This window comes from Anser brachyrhynchus (genome assembly GCF_964034855.1).
Source record: "Anser brachyrhynchus genome assembly, chromosome: 6".
Classification (NCBI taxonomy): domain Eukaryota; kingdom Metazoa; phylum Chordata; class Aves; order Anseriformes; family Anatidae; genus Anser; species Anser brachyrhynchus.
In genome coordinates, this window is record NC_137700.1 from 11,331,334 (window position 1) to 11,350,761 (window position 19,428).

Below are 19,428 nucleotides of genomic sequence, written 5' to 3' on the forward strand. Positions count from 1 at the left end.
ACTCGTTGAAAATACATCTTGTTCTTCCATAGTGATATTGGCTCTGTGGGGCTTTCTTAGTAACATGAACAGATATGACTCAGAAGACAGAGGGAGAACAACTACGTTGTGTAGGAAGTTAAAAAATATTTTTTACCATTTTTTTGGCCAGCACCACAGCCAAGCTGTGCTGCCTGTATTTTATTTTTTTTAAACCCTTCTTGACAGCCTTTGGAACTTGAGCTGGTATCCTGAATTGATCTTAAACAATCAGCCTGAAATCCAAGAGAGAACAAAACAGATGTTCTCAACAGCCAGTTTTTCCTTTCAGGCCGGTTGTGCTACTGCAGAGCTGCAAGGATGATGTGTGTGTGGAGACACGAGCAGGAGCAAGTCTGTGGAGCAGCTTTTACCCCACAGGCAATAAAGAGGGACACAAAACATGGAGTTTTAAAATGCTGTAATTTCTAGTTTTCATGGCACCGAACTGCAAGCTGCTAGTGCAAATTTATTTATGTTACTATAGATGAGATTGGATGGGCTGTTGCCTGCATTCATTATTTGAATTTGGCCAAATTTGGACAATTTGGCTTCTTTTGCTTTCTTCCATAGATAGGTATACATGTGGGCTCTAAGCAGGAAGAAAATGTAGCAGAAAACTTGTTCTCAGAGTATAAGACGACACCAGAAGTGTGCAGTGAAAAAAAAAAATCACTTTCTTGGAGCTGTTGTATTAACCCGTTCTTCCTTCTCATTAAAGGCCCAGGCAGTGCCGTCGATCTGTTCCTTGTTGCCTTCGTCCTTGTTCCTTCTGTTTCCGTTGCTCTCGAGGCTCCCTTCATCTCTTCCTCCACCCTCATGTTTTCAAAATTACTTCAGTCTATTCCCCTTAGAGAAAATTTCCTAACACTTGGCTGCAAACCCCTTCTTTCTTTCAAGCCCTTCAAGTAACCAACTCCTTCCAGAAAACATTCCTACGTTAATTTCCCTGAGAAATTTTTGCCCATGCCTACTTGTTTTGAACTTTTATTGCATTTCTTTCAAGTCCTTTATGGAAGGAGCAAGTTCTTCCGTGCTTGCAAAAGGCCATTTATGTAGTCCCTAGACAATAAATAGCTGGGCATAGTCTGCAGGCAATAATAGCATCTCTGCCAACATTTCTGAATCCTTATCTCTCTCCAACGTAGTATCTGCTGCTCTCATTTCTCTTGGTTTTGACCCTCTGGTTTAGTCACTTTCCCACGTAATCTATTAGTACACATCACAAAAATTAAATCATCATCTGTCGAACTAATAAAAAAGCAATCATTATGCATAGATGGAAAGTTATCTTTTGTACAGTGCACTTAAAATGGTGCCTTTTAGTAGAAGGATCAGATGGGTAGTCTGTAATGTAAGGGATTCAGCCTTCTTGCCACTAAAACTGTTTACAGCATTTCCCACCAACTTCAGTAGGAGCAGGAGTTGATCCAAGATGACTCTGACCAAGAACAGACAGTTTTATTTACCATCTGCTTGGATAGCATCTTGCTGTGTGTTTTGTAGTAATATTTGGTGATCTGGTGTCCGTTTTGATTCCTTTTATCCAGATGTTCTGGGAACATAAACCAGGCTCGGTTGCTATTTAGATAGGATGTTTGCTCAGTGCTGATACACACTGCTGCTTTTCTTCAGGCTGTGAAACAGAAACACTGTCCTTGTGGAAAGCTCTGCAGAATTAACGGGGTTTGAGGGCTGGGGAAATCCTTTACGTCCCTTGCTGCTCTCCCTCCTCCTCCCCCCCCTCTCCTTGCTAGACTCACTTCAGTTTCAGCTTCTGAAGATGAAAATCTTACCCCGGTAATGTCTTGTGGGTATTTCCGTCTTGGATAAACAACATTTTTTGTAGGCTCTATTGGTCGTGTCAGGTTGTATTCTAGTCATTTTCCCAGAAAAAAACCCTGAGGAGTCGCATACATTTGATCTGAAATGGTTTCCTATTTGTGTTCGCCACTAATGCTGTGTGGAATTGTTTAAGCATTCAAATTATATTAAAAAAATCATTCTTTTGCACTGCTCCACTGCTCTAACCAGTTTTGCTGTAGGAAATTGGCCCTAAAACCGGGTTCCTCGTGTCATTAGGACTGTCTCATTTTCTCTGTTGCCCCGGTCCTCCCCCTGCAAGGTTGGCGGCAGGCTGGGAGCCTCTCGCTGCAGCGTGGCGCAGGAGAGGAGAAGTGCTCGGCTGCACAGCATCCATGCTGCACCGTCTGCCTCCTCCTGCCTCCCAGCCCGTTCGCCTTTTCAGTGGCTGAGCCAATATGTCAACGAGAGGGGAGGGAGGCTTAGCGGAGCTGCCTGAGGAATTGATTCTCCTCTGCCTCTGCGAGCAGCCTGTGTGCGCACAGCAGCACACCGTACGGCTCTGCACAATACCCAGCTAATGCCCTCGTCAGCAGCTTCCAGGGGAAGAGCAGTGCTGGAAAAAATAATAGCGGGCCTCTGCAAGCCATAGAGAGTGCACGGACCGGAGCTAAATTTGGAAAGCTAAAGCTTATTTCATGCAAGATTATTAGAATTATTTGGGTTTCCAAATGCGTGCTCGCACGCATGTATGTATCGTTGGCCAGCTTTTCCACGTGACTCTGCTGGATCCAAATGCAGTTGTTATTTATAGATGGCAGGAGCAGGGATGGCATTATCTTGTAGCACTCCAGTCCTGAAATTATGGCACTTCTGTGCAGGGAGAGGGGGCCAGCTGCCCTCTGTGAGAACTGCAGCAGGCTGCTCTCCTGTAAACGTCTCTGTGATGAGATAGTCGCAAGTAACCCTTTCCCTCTCCCCCATTTTTCGTATTTGCAGACAGAGGAAAGAAAGGTTTTGAAAAGTCAGTGTGGGCTGTGATTTGTATTGCCTTCTTCCCTGAGTGCATGGAAAAAGCAACTAGCCGTGTTCATATTTTTACCTGTTCCGTAGATAATCTCCTTCCACCTGTGTGAAAGGCAAACATTCCCCAGCATACAAAGAAACAGTGATTTCTAATCTGTCTGAGGCTAACGTTCACGTTAAGCTGCTAACTAAAGCCAGCCTGACGCTGACATCGGCTGCGTGCTTGCAGCACTGCCGAGGTGACCAGGGTGTGCAGGAGCAGCGATGCTGTGCCATGCTATGCCATGCCACCCCGTGCCGTGCCGTGCCTTCAGACAGCGCCTGTGCACAGAAGCAGCTGCCTGGCCCCTGCCTCTGCGGCGTGCCAGGGCCCTGCTGCTGGGGCTGGGCCCCGAGCTGCATCAGGGAATTGATCGAGCTGGAAACAAGCAGACACAATCAAACCAAACAAGAACTGTCTGCAGGAAAAAAAAAAAATCTCTGATGAGATGCCCGGTCAGGTTCATGGGGTGGTCACGCAGGCAGATGCTTCAGCACAGCTGGGAGCGCACCAGCACAGCAGGGTATGGGCACAGGCAGCAGAAGACGGGATGGATACCTGAAGGCAGCGCTGCTGCTGCTGAGCACTTGGTGTCGTGAAAATACAATCAAAATAATCTGAAGATCAGGGTAGGTTAATTTAGGTGTTGAATCCAGTTTCTTATTTTATGCCAACTGCGGTTCTCTGTGCGGCTCTAATCGTAACAGATCGTAGCTGAGTTTTGCTTTATGGGTACTAAATAAAACAGGCGCAGTGTGTGTTGTATCTTAAAGGATATCGGAATACCTTAATGAGAGCATCCGTGGCTTAAAGTTTGCTCCTTTAATACTGCAATGTTTAAGGTGAGAAACAAAAAATGAATTCAGCAGGTGATTGTCATGTATTTTAAATTGCAATTTAATTGTACAGTTGCGGTATCGGTGATAATCTAAGACTATAAGCAATGCAAGATTTGTAGGGAGAGGCAAACATCTATTGTTTGGACAATTAACGCAGCTAGAAGAAACAAACTTTCAGGTGCACAAGCCCGTCTATTTTTCAAAATAGTTACCAGGTTTGCAGTGCAGCTTGGGAACAATTATTTGAGATTTAACTTTGGTATGTTAATTAAATGTTAATTCACAAGGCTGCTATCAAGAAAAGATCCTTGGTACAAGAAGAGCAGAACAGGTTGCTAGTAAGGGGAAGATGACAGAGTTTGCAGGGCTGGTGGGACATAGAAAAGGAGAAGTAACGACACTGTTAGAAAACGTAGGCATTAACTGGGGGGTGAGCTGGGAAACGTGGCCTGTTTGAAATTGCAGTATTTGCACACATTGGTCTGTTCTGTGTTGTCATAACAGAAATAATTAAATTAAAAACTCTTGTGGGCTGTTTCTTTTTGCTAATGTCCTTAACTATTTCCATGTTTAGCACGTAGAGATTATTTTATATGTGGCTGTAATTTTTTTTTGAAAAGAAAAGCAAAATAAGTGGATATGCACAGGGTGCTTTCAGCTTATTTCTGTTCAAATACAAAAGTTTGTATAATGTGAAAAAATGGTCCTGCCAGCCCCAACTTTGAAAAATAACTTTTTTTTTTCTGCTTTAACACTTAAAGAGAAGTTGGCAAAGGTTGTATTAAACTAATCAAGCAGAAATCTGAGGACACCTGATAAAACATTCTTTTACCATAAAGATGTAAAATAGTGTAAAATTAAAGTTAAGAGCAAGACTGCAAAACCAAGAAGCAAAAGTTCCTAAAATAGCTTTTGGTCCTCCTCAGAAGTTCTGGCTGTGCAATGTTAACTTTGGAAACATGTTTCTGCTATAAATTTTGGTTGTGTGGTTTTTGTAGGATTTTTTTCCTCCTTGAAAGCCTCTCCAGATGTTTTACAGTTGTTGTTTGAAAATGTTCCATGGCAGGCATTGAGAATGCGGGCACAGAGCAGTGACCCCTTGATGTGGCGGTTGTGGTTTTTCCTTGCAAAGAATGGAAGGTGTCCGATCTTCTCTGTTCTGGGACCCAGTCAGTCACAGGCAGCGTGACCTTCAGCACATCACCTGTACTCAGCTTCTTTCATCTCTAGAACCTAGCCAGCAAGCCGTTTGTCCAGAGGGCCGCTTCTGCAACCTCCGCAGGAACTCCCCGCTCTGTAACTGACATGTTAAGTATTATAAAAATACTTAAAACATAAAGTTTTCTTGTCTTTTTGCAGTAATAATAAATACAATCCAGATATAAACACTTCTCAGATGGGAGCTATTTGATTGAAATGTCTTTGTTCACAATCATAGATTCATTGGACTGTAAAAGACTTAAAAAAAAAAAATCATCGGTGCCATTTCCTCGTGGCTGAAGAACTGCCAATGCGATTCTCACCGGTTGCTTCTTTGACCTGTTCTCAGCATCTCCAGGCATGGAGCCTCCTCAGTTTACCCCATTCTCATGAGCAGGGTGGTCCTGGCACCTAACTCATGTCTTTTCTGTCTCTTTGCAGTTTAAGTAGCTAATCTTTTGGCTCTTCTGCTGCAGATACGGATAACGCATTGTTACTCTGCTGGTGGAAATACTGCTCTTAACATCCCCACATCTTAAATAAACAAGCCTACTCCATGCAATCTTTTCTTGCAGGTTCTGTTTATACTTTTTTCCCTGATCACTCGTGACTTTTCTTCCCATTCTGTGGAGGTACACTGCTGTCAAGTAGAGAGAAGGGAGAACCTGGCACCTCTACAGACTGTGCCACCACTCAGGCAGCCAGGGCAGCCGTTGGACTTTTCTGCAGCAGGGCAGTGCTGCTGAGCCCCTGCACAGCTGCTGCCTTCAGCTCCATTTCTGAGAACTCCTGATGTGGCGGTTTTCCTCACCTTATTGTTCTGAAGGTGTGCGGTGTCGTACTTTGTACTTGTTCCTGTTGAACGTAGTTTCAGACTACTTCTCCAACTTGCCAAGATCATTTTAGCACCTTACTTCTGCAGTGAACCAATACTCCTTTCCATCTTGTGCCACCTGTAAATTGACGCAGAGCATGTTCTGTCCCTTTATCCATCATGGATATCCAGAAATGAAGCATTCAGTAATTTCAGACCCAGACCAGACTTACGCAAAAACTCTGATCATGCTCAGTTTTATTACTGGCCATCGATTTAAAATTTCTATGAGCTTAAGTTTCCAGCCATTTTCTGTTGTGTTCAGCTAGACCTTATTTCCCTTGTCTATTTGTAAGAAAGACATGTAAATTAGAACTGAAGCCTCAGTAAAATCGAACTAAATGATGTCTACCTTGCTCTCAAGAACCCTTGTTTGCTAGCGTAAAGAAAGTACAGAAGTGTGAGATGATTTTCTCCTGACAAATCCATTTTAGTTTTTCCTCATTTTTTACTTTCCTCTTAGTTCTTTAGAATTATTTGGGTTATTTTTCCCCAATAGGAAACTGAATCTCTAATTCTGCAGTTCTTCCCCTTGGTTTTTTTTTCAAAGTACTCTCTAGATTTTCCTTATTCCAGTCTTTCATCATCTTACTGATTGTGTGTGGATTCCCTGCATTGAAACTCTGCTTAAATGACTCTGGTATTTTATTTTTGTAAGCAATTTTTATTGTTCGTCCTAGTGTTAGTTAGCTCAGAATTTGTTTACAGTACTAACTGGAGAACTCAGGATGGATTAAGGGAAACGGAGCCCCTCACCTCTGGGTCACCAGTTTGAATCCAGCCAAAGATGGGCTGAAGCGAGTCACTTCCACTTTCAGATGCTCGTGTTAAGTGTGAAATATGTGGATGACGAGAGCTGGCAATACCAAATAAACGCACACAGCGGTAATGAAGGACGCTGTTGTTTGAAACCAGAGCAGTGAAGCCCACAATAGGATGAGTAAGAAAACGAGCAGTCTAATGCCATTCAAGTGCATTTCTTTTGGAAAGCCGTATTCAAGATTCACTTGCTGGTGGCCTTTCACTGGCTTTGTCTTCTCTTTATAATGGTTTGTGCTTTCAGATGTAGCAACGTGGGTACAGCTAAGCCTAAATGAGCCGCTTATGTATCTTATCTGGAGCTGTACAGTGTGTTTAGTGCTTGCCAAATTGAGCCATTGTTGCTATGTTTTGTGATGTATTACTTTAAAGTTAATGTAGTGAATCTGGTAAGATGCTCTGCCAAGTTTTGGCAAGTGCGGAAGGAAATTGGGAAATCCCAGTTCCACTGAAGTCATGGGGTAAGGATAGCAGTATTCAAATCTGTGTCTCCAGCATGTCCTGTTCCAGTTGGCAAGAGCTTTGGGGAAAGCCTATATATATGTGCGTGTGTCTTGAGAGACGTTTGTGAAGAGCTGGAGATGTGCCAAGGCGAGCTGGACCCATACTGGAGACCAGGCTTGTGCACTGTGTCGTTCTCATGCAGCAGCCTTCAGAACACATGCTAGGTAATGCCCAGGTTTACTCTAAGTGTATTATTCAATAAAACCTCTGTTAATTAATTTGATATTACAGATGGTTTAATTGGGCAGTCCCCAAGTTATCTGTTTTGCTACAAACCTGTGTGGTGTGTGTTTGGTTTTTTAATACTAATACATAACTGCATTACAGTGCAAAGCTGGGTGTTTCTGCAGGGCACGACTCTGGCTTTGGTAATCAGGGAAACAGTGGTGATAAAGGGCATTACTTTGATGGTAGCGGTGAAAACCCGTATTGTGTGCTGTTACTCAGTGCTGAATCGTTGCTGCTCTTCACGTCCCTGTCGGGGTTAGTGGGTGTCCCCCCGCTCCTCAGGGGAACTCGGTTCTGTGCAGTTCCCTGCACACTTCTAAAAGCTGTGTCCGTTTGAGGGTGGTACCAAAGGCACGACTCTCCTCACTGCTCCGCTAGTGGAGCAGTTTTCTGTTGGTACTTTTTAACTCCAGATAAATCAGTTTAATCCAACCCATTTACTTGGACTGTTCAGGCTGATTCTGCCTGATGGAGAAGAGCAAGCAGAGCCCTCAGCTGCTCCAGAAAAGAAGCCAGCTGGGGTGCAAGCCTCCTGGGATGAGGTGGGAGCTAACACCTGGGAGCAAGCACTGGCTGTGTGCCCTGGGCATCTGCTGGCAGCCTGAGCCCCGGGCCTGCGAGGAGGGCTGGGCGCCCAGGGAGCGCCGCGGGAGGAGAGCCCGCGCCGAGCAGCCAGGCTGTTGAAAAATTACTGCTTCTGCTGTGTAATTGGCATTATATGCGCTTCTTTTGTGCTCTTGGCATTGAGGCAGACAGGGAGCAGAAGCCTGTGTAATGACAGGGGTAGGGCTTGTCTGTCGGAGGCTTGGGATGTGCAGCGGTGACTTGGAGGAGCTGAGAGGAGGGGAAAGCACCCGTATTCTGCTTTGATGGGTAGTTACACCCTGTTTCCTTTGTGGCCTTGCTTTCCTGCCCTGACTGACTAGCCGACACGTTAGTCAGCCACTGCCAGGCTCTGCTCAAGTGCGTGAGGGGGAGAGCTGCAGGAAAATGAGTCCTTGGAGTAGTTGGGGTGAGCAGTTTCTCTACTCTCTTTCTATTTCCCAGCTCCTTAAAGGCAAAAATGGCCTTTAAAATAAGAGGAAAACAGCCAATCTACTGTTTCCCAAGACCGTGAACAAAGATCCCATCCTTTTAATGTGATTGGAGTTATTTTTCTAATATTACAGCACATGGAGCATTAACTAGTTAACATTTTCTAATTTTTTTTCCCAAACAGTATATATTCTGCATTATCCTGTGTGAAAAGAACGACATTCTTAAACAACCAAGACAATATTTATTTCCCCTCCTTTCCTTTTATTTTCTTCATTGCTTCCCTTCCCACCCCATCAAATTATCTCACAGGATGATTTATAAAAATTGTATTGAGATTGCAGCCTATACAGCAAAGGATACAAAGCCCTCAGTAGCTCTGTATTCCCTTTACATGGAATTCTCCGTTTAAGAAATACAAATTTGTTTCTAAAAGCAATATAAAATTAAGGGGTATGATCTGGGAAAAAAGGCTGGATTTTCTGACTTGGGCTTTAAAAAATGTTTTCAGCCCAGTGCATTCCATTCTGAGATACAACACCAACCCAGCGAGGTGGTGCTGAATAGAGAGTTCTCCAAGTCAGACTCATCCTTTTTCCCTAATATTTTCATTGCAGTGAGTAAGAAATACGGGTCTGCCAGTCTGCCTATTGAACTATCTACTGCAGCTTAACTGCAGCAAGGAAACGGTAATCCTATTGTGCTCCTCCAGCAGTCTCCTGGGAAGCAGAAGGCATTGAAATTACTGAGCTGTTGTCCTATCCCCTCCTCACCTGTCTTCCTAGCTGTAAATATAGTGTCTGCCTGTAAATAACAGTTTGCTGCACCTTTAAGCACGCTCCCTAACAAGAGGCGGTGATTTACTGAGGTGATAAGCTGTAACTAATACTAGGGTATCATAATAGGTAAATAGATTAACACCGTGCTTCTCTGTATTTTGCTTTCTAGGGAGCCCACTGGCTCATTCACTCCCAGATGCTTACTGCAGCACTTTGCAATGCGCTGAGTTAAATCAGTCGGTTACAGGACTGTAGCTATCGACGGCGGTGTGTATGCAGCTAATGAAATGCGTTAGCGGATCTATCGGGCAGCATTGATTGCTTAGCCTATTTGCCTTTCCCTTTCTGTTCCCTCACCCAAAAAGGATTATAATGGACTGTGCCCAATATTCAATGCCAGGGCTGTAAACTGCCCTTCAGGACGCGTCACCGTCATCCATCACGTAATTGCTGCTGTGTGAGTGCAAGTACGCCGCCAGCCTTTGTCGTCAAGAAGTCAGAAACCGCTCAGGCAGCCCGGGCACAACGCGTGGGTCTCGCCCACCTCGAGCTAACACTGTCTGCCCCAGTGTCTGCCCTCCGCAGGGCCTGCTGCCTCCGGGGCACATGATGCCGACGTGCCCGCGCTGCCGCCTCGCCGGGGCCGCGGTGCCGGCTGATGGGTGCTCCCTGCCTTCACCAGCCGTGCTGCCGAGTGTCTGGTGGAAGTCTCTGCTTTGACGCCGTGTGACAGGTTTTCGGCACAAAAGGACCCTAGCAGGAAATGAACAATACTTGAGGGAGTGTTGCCAGTCCTCACAATGGTGCTGCACATCTTGTGATATTTGGCACGTTCCTAAATACCTGGCTCCTGGAGGCAGGGGATTAAATAACGATTGCTTCCTTCCTCTTTGAAGCAAAGCTTGGCTCTGTGGTTGCGGAGAAATGCTTGAAATGTCACTCGAGCTGAAGGGAAAAAAATCTTCTGCCTTCCACTCCTCCCTGTCCCCAGGCCCCCAGAGTATAGACTGCAGTGTTAATCTATGGTTTCTCAGTGAAAGTGTTTACAAGTATTGGAGGCATCCAGAGGCTATAGTGTGGCTGACTCTGGGCATGTGGGAGTATTTATCAGTATTATGGGGAGAGGTGGGTCCCGTTCTGCACCAAGGCACTCATGCACCCTCACTCCTCTTTAGGGAAAGGAGAAACAAAGATGGGGCTGGGTGCAGGAAGCTGAGTACCTTGGAACGATCTCTTTTTTTTCCTGCTTCCTTTGGAGACCTTGTTGGCTATTTGTGATTGAAATTGCTTTTATTTTTAATCTTTGTTTTTCTCTATTTCACAAGTGCAAAAGCAGAGGCTGCTCATTTCTGTGTTGGTTTCCTAACATAGGCATTGTTAGCAAATCGGTATTGATTTATTCCTACGAAAATACATCAACGTTTGAAGTAAAATGCGATCCCATTAAGAATGATACAGGTTTTCCAAATGGAGAAAAGTAGGTCAAATATTGCACCAATCAACCCAGAGCATGTTCCTTTAAGCAAAATAAATGTGTGAATACACTTAAACTGTCAGCATGTCATTTGATTGCCATTATTATGCGTCTTTTGGCATGAGCTGGCAAAGCCCTCTGCGACTGAACGCTGGTTGAAAATGTCAGCTCTGGTGTGTTAACCGGGCTGTGTTTTACATTTGTATTTCGTACGGGGGGCAAGGGGGTGCACGCTTAAAGAATACTTGTTTCCCCCCTGCAACAGTTGACTTCAACTTACGCAGGAGAGTTCCGCTATTGTATGCAAGGGGCATTGTAGCAATGCAGCACAGGAACACGATTTAAATCTGATCATTAAAGTGCCGCAGCGAGAGGCTGTGAGAGACGGTGTGGATGGTCCATCTGCAAAATCTGTGCTCCTGGTTTACAAGGAGGAGGGGTGGAGGGGGGAGAAGAAGCAGCTGCTTGGCTGTGCTATGAGAGGGAGAGACTGACTGTTGGCACCATCTGTAGCTGTCCTTTGTGCTTGCTGCTTTATCTGTTCATTATAGTATGATACTGAATTTCTCGTGCTTTGAGTGTAAATGAGTTGAGATGTGCCCAATACTGTCAGCATAAAAAGCAGTAACTAAGTACACTAAAGATGAATAGTGTAATCTGTAAATTCATTTTGAGTTTGTTTCATCTGACTTGAATAGCACAGGAAGTGATGTTCTCCAGAAGGCAGCTGTACCAGATGTGGGGGGTATATCCTTTTCCTACCAGCCAGCGCCGGTGGAGGTGGATGGGGTAAGGAAGAGGGAGGGCAGTGCGGTGTTTCAGGTGAATGAGGGCAGGGTCGTTCGGAGGGTCCTTGCTCTGGTTTGGGCAGGGGGATGCCCAGGGGCTGGTGGTTCTGAACTCGGCTGTGCTCAGCTCTGTCTTCATTCCGTGCACAAACACCGGCGCTGGGAAGAGAGCGATTATTATACATGGTACATGAGTCAAAACGTCCTGGGGGAGGAAAGGTTAAACCTCTCAGTAATGAGTGCTGTGATAGGGATGAGTAAATTCATTGCGTTTTATACCTGCAGTCTCCTAGTTTGTCAAAAACATGAGTCCTCTCCAGATAACTTGTAGAATGTAACTGTCTGGCTTATCTTGAGGACCTCTTTGTTCTTTGGCAGTTTACATTTCACCTTTATAAACGCGTCTGTTAGATATTAGTAATAATAATAACTCATTAATATCTTTTCTTCACTCCACCTCACCGAAGCAGTGCTATCTTGTTGGCATATTCCTTTCCCAGAAGTTGCTCTGCTTTTTTTCAAAGCAGGTATGGCTTTTGTTTGCGGATTCATGTCCTCAGACCCATTAGGTTGTTGCTCCTTATCTTATTTCTCAAGTGCATATACGTGTGCAGAAGGAGCAGCTCCCTCCGCATCAAAGCCACGGCTAAGATGGACGGTTTCCATTTGACACTGGAGTAATTACGCTCAGCTGTGGCAGTGCTCAGCATCCCCTATTACCCTGACATGGCTGCGTTCACCGTTCGGCAGCACACTTGGTTCGCTCTTCCCAGCACTCGAGTGGCCGTAGCGTGCGTGGAGAAAGTCGGCCAGGCAGCGATTTTCATCCGGGCGGCTTGAAAAGGGGGAGGGGGCCTTTGTCACTTCCTCAGTAGTAATGATATGCCAGGGATAAAAGGTGAGTATAATTTGATCAAATGCTTGTTGACAGATTCCTTGGCTAATAGAGAAGCAGCTTAGACTGACACTCAGTGCTGGAACATTTCACACATCTCGGGGGGAACACTCCCTGTAGGCTGCGTGTGAGGCTTACAATTTCGGAGAGGCCGTGTTTAGTTACATAAAGGAGTGGTGTCCCCTTTTTGTCATAGCAGAGCTCCCAACTGCTTCCCTAAACACCGCTCTTGACCTTCTGCCTGATAAATGCAGTGAATTCACTGCATCGCCTTTGTCCAAACGTGTGATTAATTCACAGGAACGGTCTGGGTTTAACTGTTTTTCTTGTGGCCATTAAACTTAAGAAATTTCAATTGTTTCTCAAACTGAAAAATCATATTTGCGGGTGTTCTTGGCAAAACACTTTTTTTCTGACAAATATGACTTCACAATTAGTCCCTTGGGAATTTGCTCTACTAATTATTTGTTGACAGTACCTCTGAGTATCTACTGAGAAAAGAAAGTGGTTGCTACTGCTTGGGATTTTGTTACTAGGTTAAAAGATAACCATCGGAAAAAAATAAGAAATGAAAATAAAAGCCTGAATTTTAGATAATTCTTCGTATGTCGCTTAAATCTGCAAGCTTAAAATTACACTGAGAGCTGTCTTCCTTAAACCGCTGTGGCAGTTTGTTTTTGAGTAGCCTTCTGGTTCTCACGTGCTAGCACAATCTGTTGGCTTGTGTTCGGTTCGCATCACCCTAGGAAAGCACCTAGTTTTAAAATAATTAAATACATTTTATTCTTACGAGGTTTTTGCAAAGCAGACATGAAAGAATGAAAAACGCCAAGTGCTTCCCCTTGGTGATGTTTCTGCAGCTCCAGAACCGAGTGCAATTCGTCTGCACCTCGTCTGGCGAAGCTCTCCACCATGCCATACCTTAGCGACGTTTTGCCGAAGCCACTTGTGGTCCTGGGGCTCCACGGGCAGCTCCGTGGCCTGGTGGGTGTTACTGGAGGCTGCTGTGCGCTCGCTGGAGCCAGGCTTCGCTCACAGTTGCTTTCTCAGGCTCCGTTTATTCCAAGGAACATGGGTTTTGTAACAGGGGCTGGTCTTCTCTGACTGAGGGTGCCTAAGGAAAAGGCCACATTTTCAGAGATAATGAACCCTTTCATGTCTTCAGAGGGAGTTGCAAGCTTTTAGTCTCGAGGAAATCTCTGCCTATCATCGTTCATAAGCATGATTTTCCTGTAAGCACAGAAGTACCCTTATTGACCAGAAGATTAGTCACATAATGGAAACAAGCATTTATGGGTTATGCTGGTTCAAATATAGATCTAAGTGCCTAACTTTTGTATACATACATTAGTGTGGCTATATTCTCGTGTTTATCTATTCAGGACTGGTAGCTAATAGTTTTGGAAATGAATTCCAGCGCATGGGTTTCTCTTCATGCCTCTCCAATTAAACTTTTGCACAAAAATAGCCCAACAGAAAAGAGATCTTGTTATCCTTTGCTCCCCTCTGTGAATGATGTCTTCTGTATGTTTTTGTTACATTTCTGTCAGTGTGAAATGAACTCTTCCACATTTTTTTCACTCACAACAGCTACCCCATGTCCTTGTGCCTCATCCACTCTCCATCTCTTTGCTGCTCAACTCAGACGAGTTCTCTCATGCCTCCTGGGCTGCGCAGAATGTTTGTAACTTGTGTAAAAACATTGTAATGATAGTGTAGGGCAATTACAGACTCAATTTGATAGGATAATAATGTGAGTGGTGGATCGTGGATGAGCTTTTCACTCCTGGGGCTTGTCTGCTCAGTTCGTGGCTCTTGTTATAGTAGCTTGCGTCTGCACTCAGCTGTACCGGTTATTCCGCTGTGCACTTACTGTCATTTTGTTCTGTTTGCACAGCGCTGCTTTCGTCGTGGTGTGAGGAGCTGGGACGGCTCTTGCTGCTTCGCCACCAGAAAAGCCGGCAGAACGATCCTCCAGGGAAGCTACCCATGCAACCCCCCATGAACTCTATGAGCTCCATGAAACCCACCCTCTCTCATAGGTGAGTCTCAGCCCAGCCTGCAGGAGTGGAAGCGTGTGCAGATATACCACGTGGCAGATCTTTTAACTGAAATGCTTATTACAGGGGTAGCTATGGCATTTTGTGCACTGAACAGTGCAACAGACAACAGGGGATGTATAATTACAGCACGTCCTAAATAAATGCAGTTTTTGTCTTTGCTGTTACCTGGCGCATAGTGGAATGATGCTTCCATCTTCAAATCTGTGCTCAGATGAAGTGGGCTTAATTTCAAACTTGAAGCTGTGCCCTAAGGAGAAACTTCCACAACATATCTCTCAGCAGACATCTTCCTACTGTTTATTTAAATACAGCTGGCTTTTCTTGAGGTTGTTCTGTTTGTACGTTGCGTTAGAAATGCCATGCTAGTTTAAAGCAATTGTGTAGTGGGAGTACCCATAGCTGTGAGAATGTCCTATATCACCTTATATCAGATGAGGACCACAAAATAGTGAATTCAGAAAAAACGGGGGCACTAAAGGGCACTAGAAGAAACTAAAGATACGAGCTTTAGATTAACAGTTTACGCAGAGAAACAGAATTTGTATTTCTTGCCTTCAGAGCCTAGGTCAAGGCAAGAGCTGAGGAGTAAGTGTAGACAGGGTTTAACATTCACTTTATGTTTTATATTTCTGAGTTTTTTTCAAGGCTTACTTTCCCACAGCATCACGTTAAAGAAATCGCAATAGTATAAATTGTTTTTTTTGTGTAGGGCACTCACGTTAGTAAAGAATTATTACAGTGTAGGTGAGGCTAAATTCCTTGTACCTAGATCTGTGGTAGCATAATATATGCTTCCATGTTAGACTGGAGACATGACTTCCATGTTAGAATGGAGCTTAGGGATTTGACTCATCTTTGTACTAGTGTATTTGCATGTGTGAAATTGTCTTAAAACCACTTTTTTTCTCCCCCATATGTTGTATTTATGGGAAAACCGTGAGAACTCTATGCCTTTTTATTTTAGTACTTGAGAATAAAAACCGTTTTCCAGACTAACTAATGCAATATCACTGACTTTTTGGAGCACCTGCATTGTCACTTTTTTCAGTTGATTATGTAATGACGGATTGTAAACATGCTTCAAAACAAACAAAACAAAAGCAGAAAACCTTCTGTTGTAAAACAATTTATTTTTTACACTTTGGGAGAAGCATTGCAGAATCCAAGATGAAATTTAGTGGAGCAGTCAGTCTGCACAAAAACATTTGGTGCAGTACATAAACACTCTTAGGTGTAGTTTTGTAGTTTTTAGATGCACAATTCACATCTGACCTTTTAGCCTGTGTTGCCCTGAAGCTCTTAAGATACAGAAGAAAGCACTGTCGTACCTCACAGAGGTAGTGTACTATATTGCTAGATAAGATAGATACAATTCTTTTGTCTTTCATGGCAGTTCTCCCTCAAAACCATGTCACATTACAAATAACTCTCTCCTGCTAAATACTCTCTCGCTGGCATTTCTGCAATAGCAGCTTACCCAATATTCTAGCTAAGAGTAGAACATCCTGTCCGGTATCAAGCAGTCCCTGTAAGTTTCTCTTGAGTAATGTCCTTGAAATGCTTTACTCAAAATGACGCTGGGAGTTAGTTCTAAATTACTGCTGTTTACCTATGAGATGTCCCTCTAGAAACATTATTTCCGTGGCACAACTTCTTATCTATAATAGCTGCAGCAGTATCTTAGGGATTTGAAATACCTGCCAGCCATGGAGCATCGCTGCTTCCATGTGTACTGTTCTCTCATCTGTAATTTAGCCATAACTATGACTGCTCGAAGTATCTCAGGTGGTACATAACAATGAGACATCTTGTAGCTCTCCAACTTCTTTTTCCAGCTGAAAGTGTTTATTTTCATGGATGTTTTATGATGGGTCTATCAGACAGTGGTGAACTATGGGGTAGGGAAGAACTGAGTTTTCTGTTTTGCTAAATAGAAGATGAAAAGCAGTTAAGTATAACCCCAGCGATAAAGCTGATGAGGCAACATTTGTATATTTGTATTAGATTACATTTGGGTCAAAACTTAGTATTAAAGTTCACAGTATGTTATCTCTAATTCACAAGGCTTTGTGTAAATTAAAAAAAAAAAGCCTGTTTTGCATTTTCTACAAGAAACTAATGTAGCTAGCTATTTCAAGATTTGTAGAAGAATTAGAAAGCAAGTTAGAACAACCAAGAGCATATTCAAGAACTTTGCATAGCTCAACAAATAGAATATAGGATATATGACAGCTGCTGAACATCACTAGACAAAAAAGAAACTTCCCCTGTCATCAGACTATCTCAAGTACCTAATGCAGGACTTTCTCTGACATTGCTTTTACTAGCAATAGAATTACCCAGAACTCTGGTCAGACGCTAGGTTATCATTCCATGTGATGCTACAGAATTACAGCTGCATAGTCTTGAAGCTTAAAGTGGCCTTGGCTGTCTAAAATAAACTCTGACTCAAGAATGTATCATAAGAGTTGAAATCTGAGGATTCATATTTAAGAAACTGTGGGCACATACGTTGGAAGGAGTTCAGGTTTGGTCTATTTTTAGGGTAGCCTTTTATTTTGAAAAAGTGAATTGAGTAGTGGGAGAAAACTGAGGGTAGACAGGTCAAGGGGGGCTTTGGTTGCAATATTGTTAGTCAAATGGACTTAACGAGAGCAGAATGTAAGCCATGTAAGGATTTGCACATGTGCAAAGAAAGCTTTCAAAGTAAAGACTGCCTTGTGCTAATTTATTTTTAAATTTAGCCTTTCATTAACAGAGTGATTGAGTCTTAAATAAGTACACAAGTTGCATATAGAACAAAAATTCAATGAAATACCTACTTTATAATGCCAGATGGTTGGTTAGACTGCAAACTCATGGGCTTCATAAACAGTGAACGCTGGATTCTCAAAAAAAAAAACAAACTTTTTTTTTTAATCAATGTAATGCAGTAATATTTAGCTCAAAATTGAGCATGAGATGCACTCATTTTTTTAGACTTCTTTACTGATTCACATACATAAACTTTACATGTGTTCTGAGGGACCAGTGTAAGACCTATCCACCTCTTTAATCCTGTGTAACTTCCAATTTAAATCCTTCTTAAAGGATTTATGGGGGACTTAAGGAGAGCCTGTAGTCTTTGGGCTGGCCGTTTGCGCAGGAGTGAAATTTCATGCTTAACGTAACTTCTTTGTATTGCAGTTTTCCATTCTGACATAATGTCAATAACAATAGACAAATACTACTCCAAGTGGCTGATTTTTACTTTTAAATGTGCTTTAAGATTTTTGGCAAATGCTGCTACTGCTTTGATGAAGTTCCTGCTTACCACTTTATTACATTAAGTGGTGGACCTCAGTAGATGTGGATCAAATTGAATCTTGGTTAAAATGGGCATGGTTTCCATCGTACTCGGTGGGAATTGCACCCTACTTTGTCAATGAGAACGCCTGAAGATGTGCAGCTGTTAATTGCAGCCTGCGATGTTGTCATGAGTGTTCTTTGGGTTCTTACTGTCATCTCTCTCGTTTCAAATTTTGGTCTTCTGTATTAATAAGCAGCTGTCCTGCAGTTAGTGACCAAATGTCTAGAGTAATGTCTGCATAGGGAAGTCAAGATTGATGAAAAATACAAAGATAAAGTTATTTTTAACACAAATTACTTAGTGCCAGAGGTTTTGATGAAATTAAACAGTAGATCAAATTAAGTAGTAATTCAATATTACAGTAGGTACTTTATTATCATTATTGTTTTATGTTCAGGCAATTGCCATAAATACCTTTTATTGGTAGGACTTGCTTTACAAGGGTGCTTATTTTAGTTTTTGTTTTGGCGCTTGATCTTCCAACTTAACTAACACTTGAACTTGCATTGGTAGGAGCAGCAGTCTCTCTGGGAGGAGAATGACGATTCTGTGTCTGATTTTGTACTGGGTGGTTAGGACCACCCTTGACATGGGCTGCTAAGAATCAAGGGTGATCTGGCAATAACACACCAGTAGCAACATTGTCAAAGTTTCTGCAAAGGTTGCAGCCTTTTCAATTTTGCCATCATAGGCAGTTTTGGCTGATAGTGAGAGTCACTTGAAAAATGTCTGGATGAGGGAAATGGTTCAAGTGAAAGCTCTGGTGTGGCGTATACAGTCTTAGGAAAACAAGCACGTTGTGCATCTTTCATACATCAGTTCCAAGTTGGAGATCGCTTCATTATTGCATGCGGCTGGGCCATAGAGGAGCAATCTTTGCAAAAGAATTCAAAAGTTAAGGTGAAAGGTAAGATTGTTTCGGTTGTTTCATCTTTTTATTTATGAGATTGTGAAATAAATATTATTAAGGACTGAACAGATGGCAAATCCTAATGTAAGAGAATATACTTGGTAAAGTATACTCAGTTAAAGTAACTATCCCAATTCTGTAGGAGCAGTCTCTTCTTTCTTTTTTTTTTTAAATCTTCTAGACCAAAAAATGTTAGAAGCCACCATCAGGAGAAAACAAGAGGAAAGTTCAGAATCTGTAAATGTTTCTGCAGAAGTGCATTACTTAAAGGGGAAAAAAAAAGGGACAAAATTTGTTGAAAGCAGTTTTAAATAAGACCCCTGATGCTCTAAGCACTGTGAAGACAAAACTGTAAGTGCTTGAAAATACTGTCCCAAGACTGTTTGTGCCCATCTTGTCCCCTGAGAGCACTAACATTAGATTTAGCATACTCTTATTATGGAGAGGAACAGGAAGAAAGCCTTGAATGTTGGAGCTAAAAGCAAATGATTAGTGCTCTCTACTTGAAAACTGAACGTGTGTGGCCATAAGCTGTTAATAATTAAACCTTTAATATTTTCATGTGAAAAATCTGCATTTCATTTTAGGTGAGATTATTTTGTGGTCAGTTCTTGTGGTACAAGGAGAGACTGATAGACATGAGCTCTAAAAACAGTAATGGGCAGGCTTAAATCCTCTTCAAAGGTATATTCCTCACATGCCTGTTAAAAGGTATAGGGCAAGGATCTTGTTTTATTGTGTGTTTGTTTGCAGCACCTTGCACACGTCATGATAGGGCTTCTGT

At 42.9% G+C, this 19,428-nt stretch overlaps 1 protein-coding gene across 21 annotated transcripts in view; it reads left to right on the forward strand.

The window, feature by feature from the left end:
* ZMIZ1 (zinc finger MIZ-type containing 1) overlaps positions 1-19,428 on the forward strand; it is a 353,591-nt gene that overhangs the window by 285,998 nt on the left and 48,165 nt on the right. For all 21 annotated transcript variants that reach the window (XR_013953115.1, XM_080598347.1, XM_080598336.1 and 18 more), the window contains one exon: positions 14,220-14,364. Coding sequence is in view for 20 of the 21 variants with exons in the window: in XM_080598347.1 (XP_080454473.1) it covers positions 14,220-14,364 (145 nt within the window). In the remaining variant the exon portion in view is untranslated. The remainder of the gene's footprint in view (positions 1-14,219; positions 14,365-19,428) is intronic.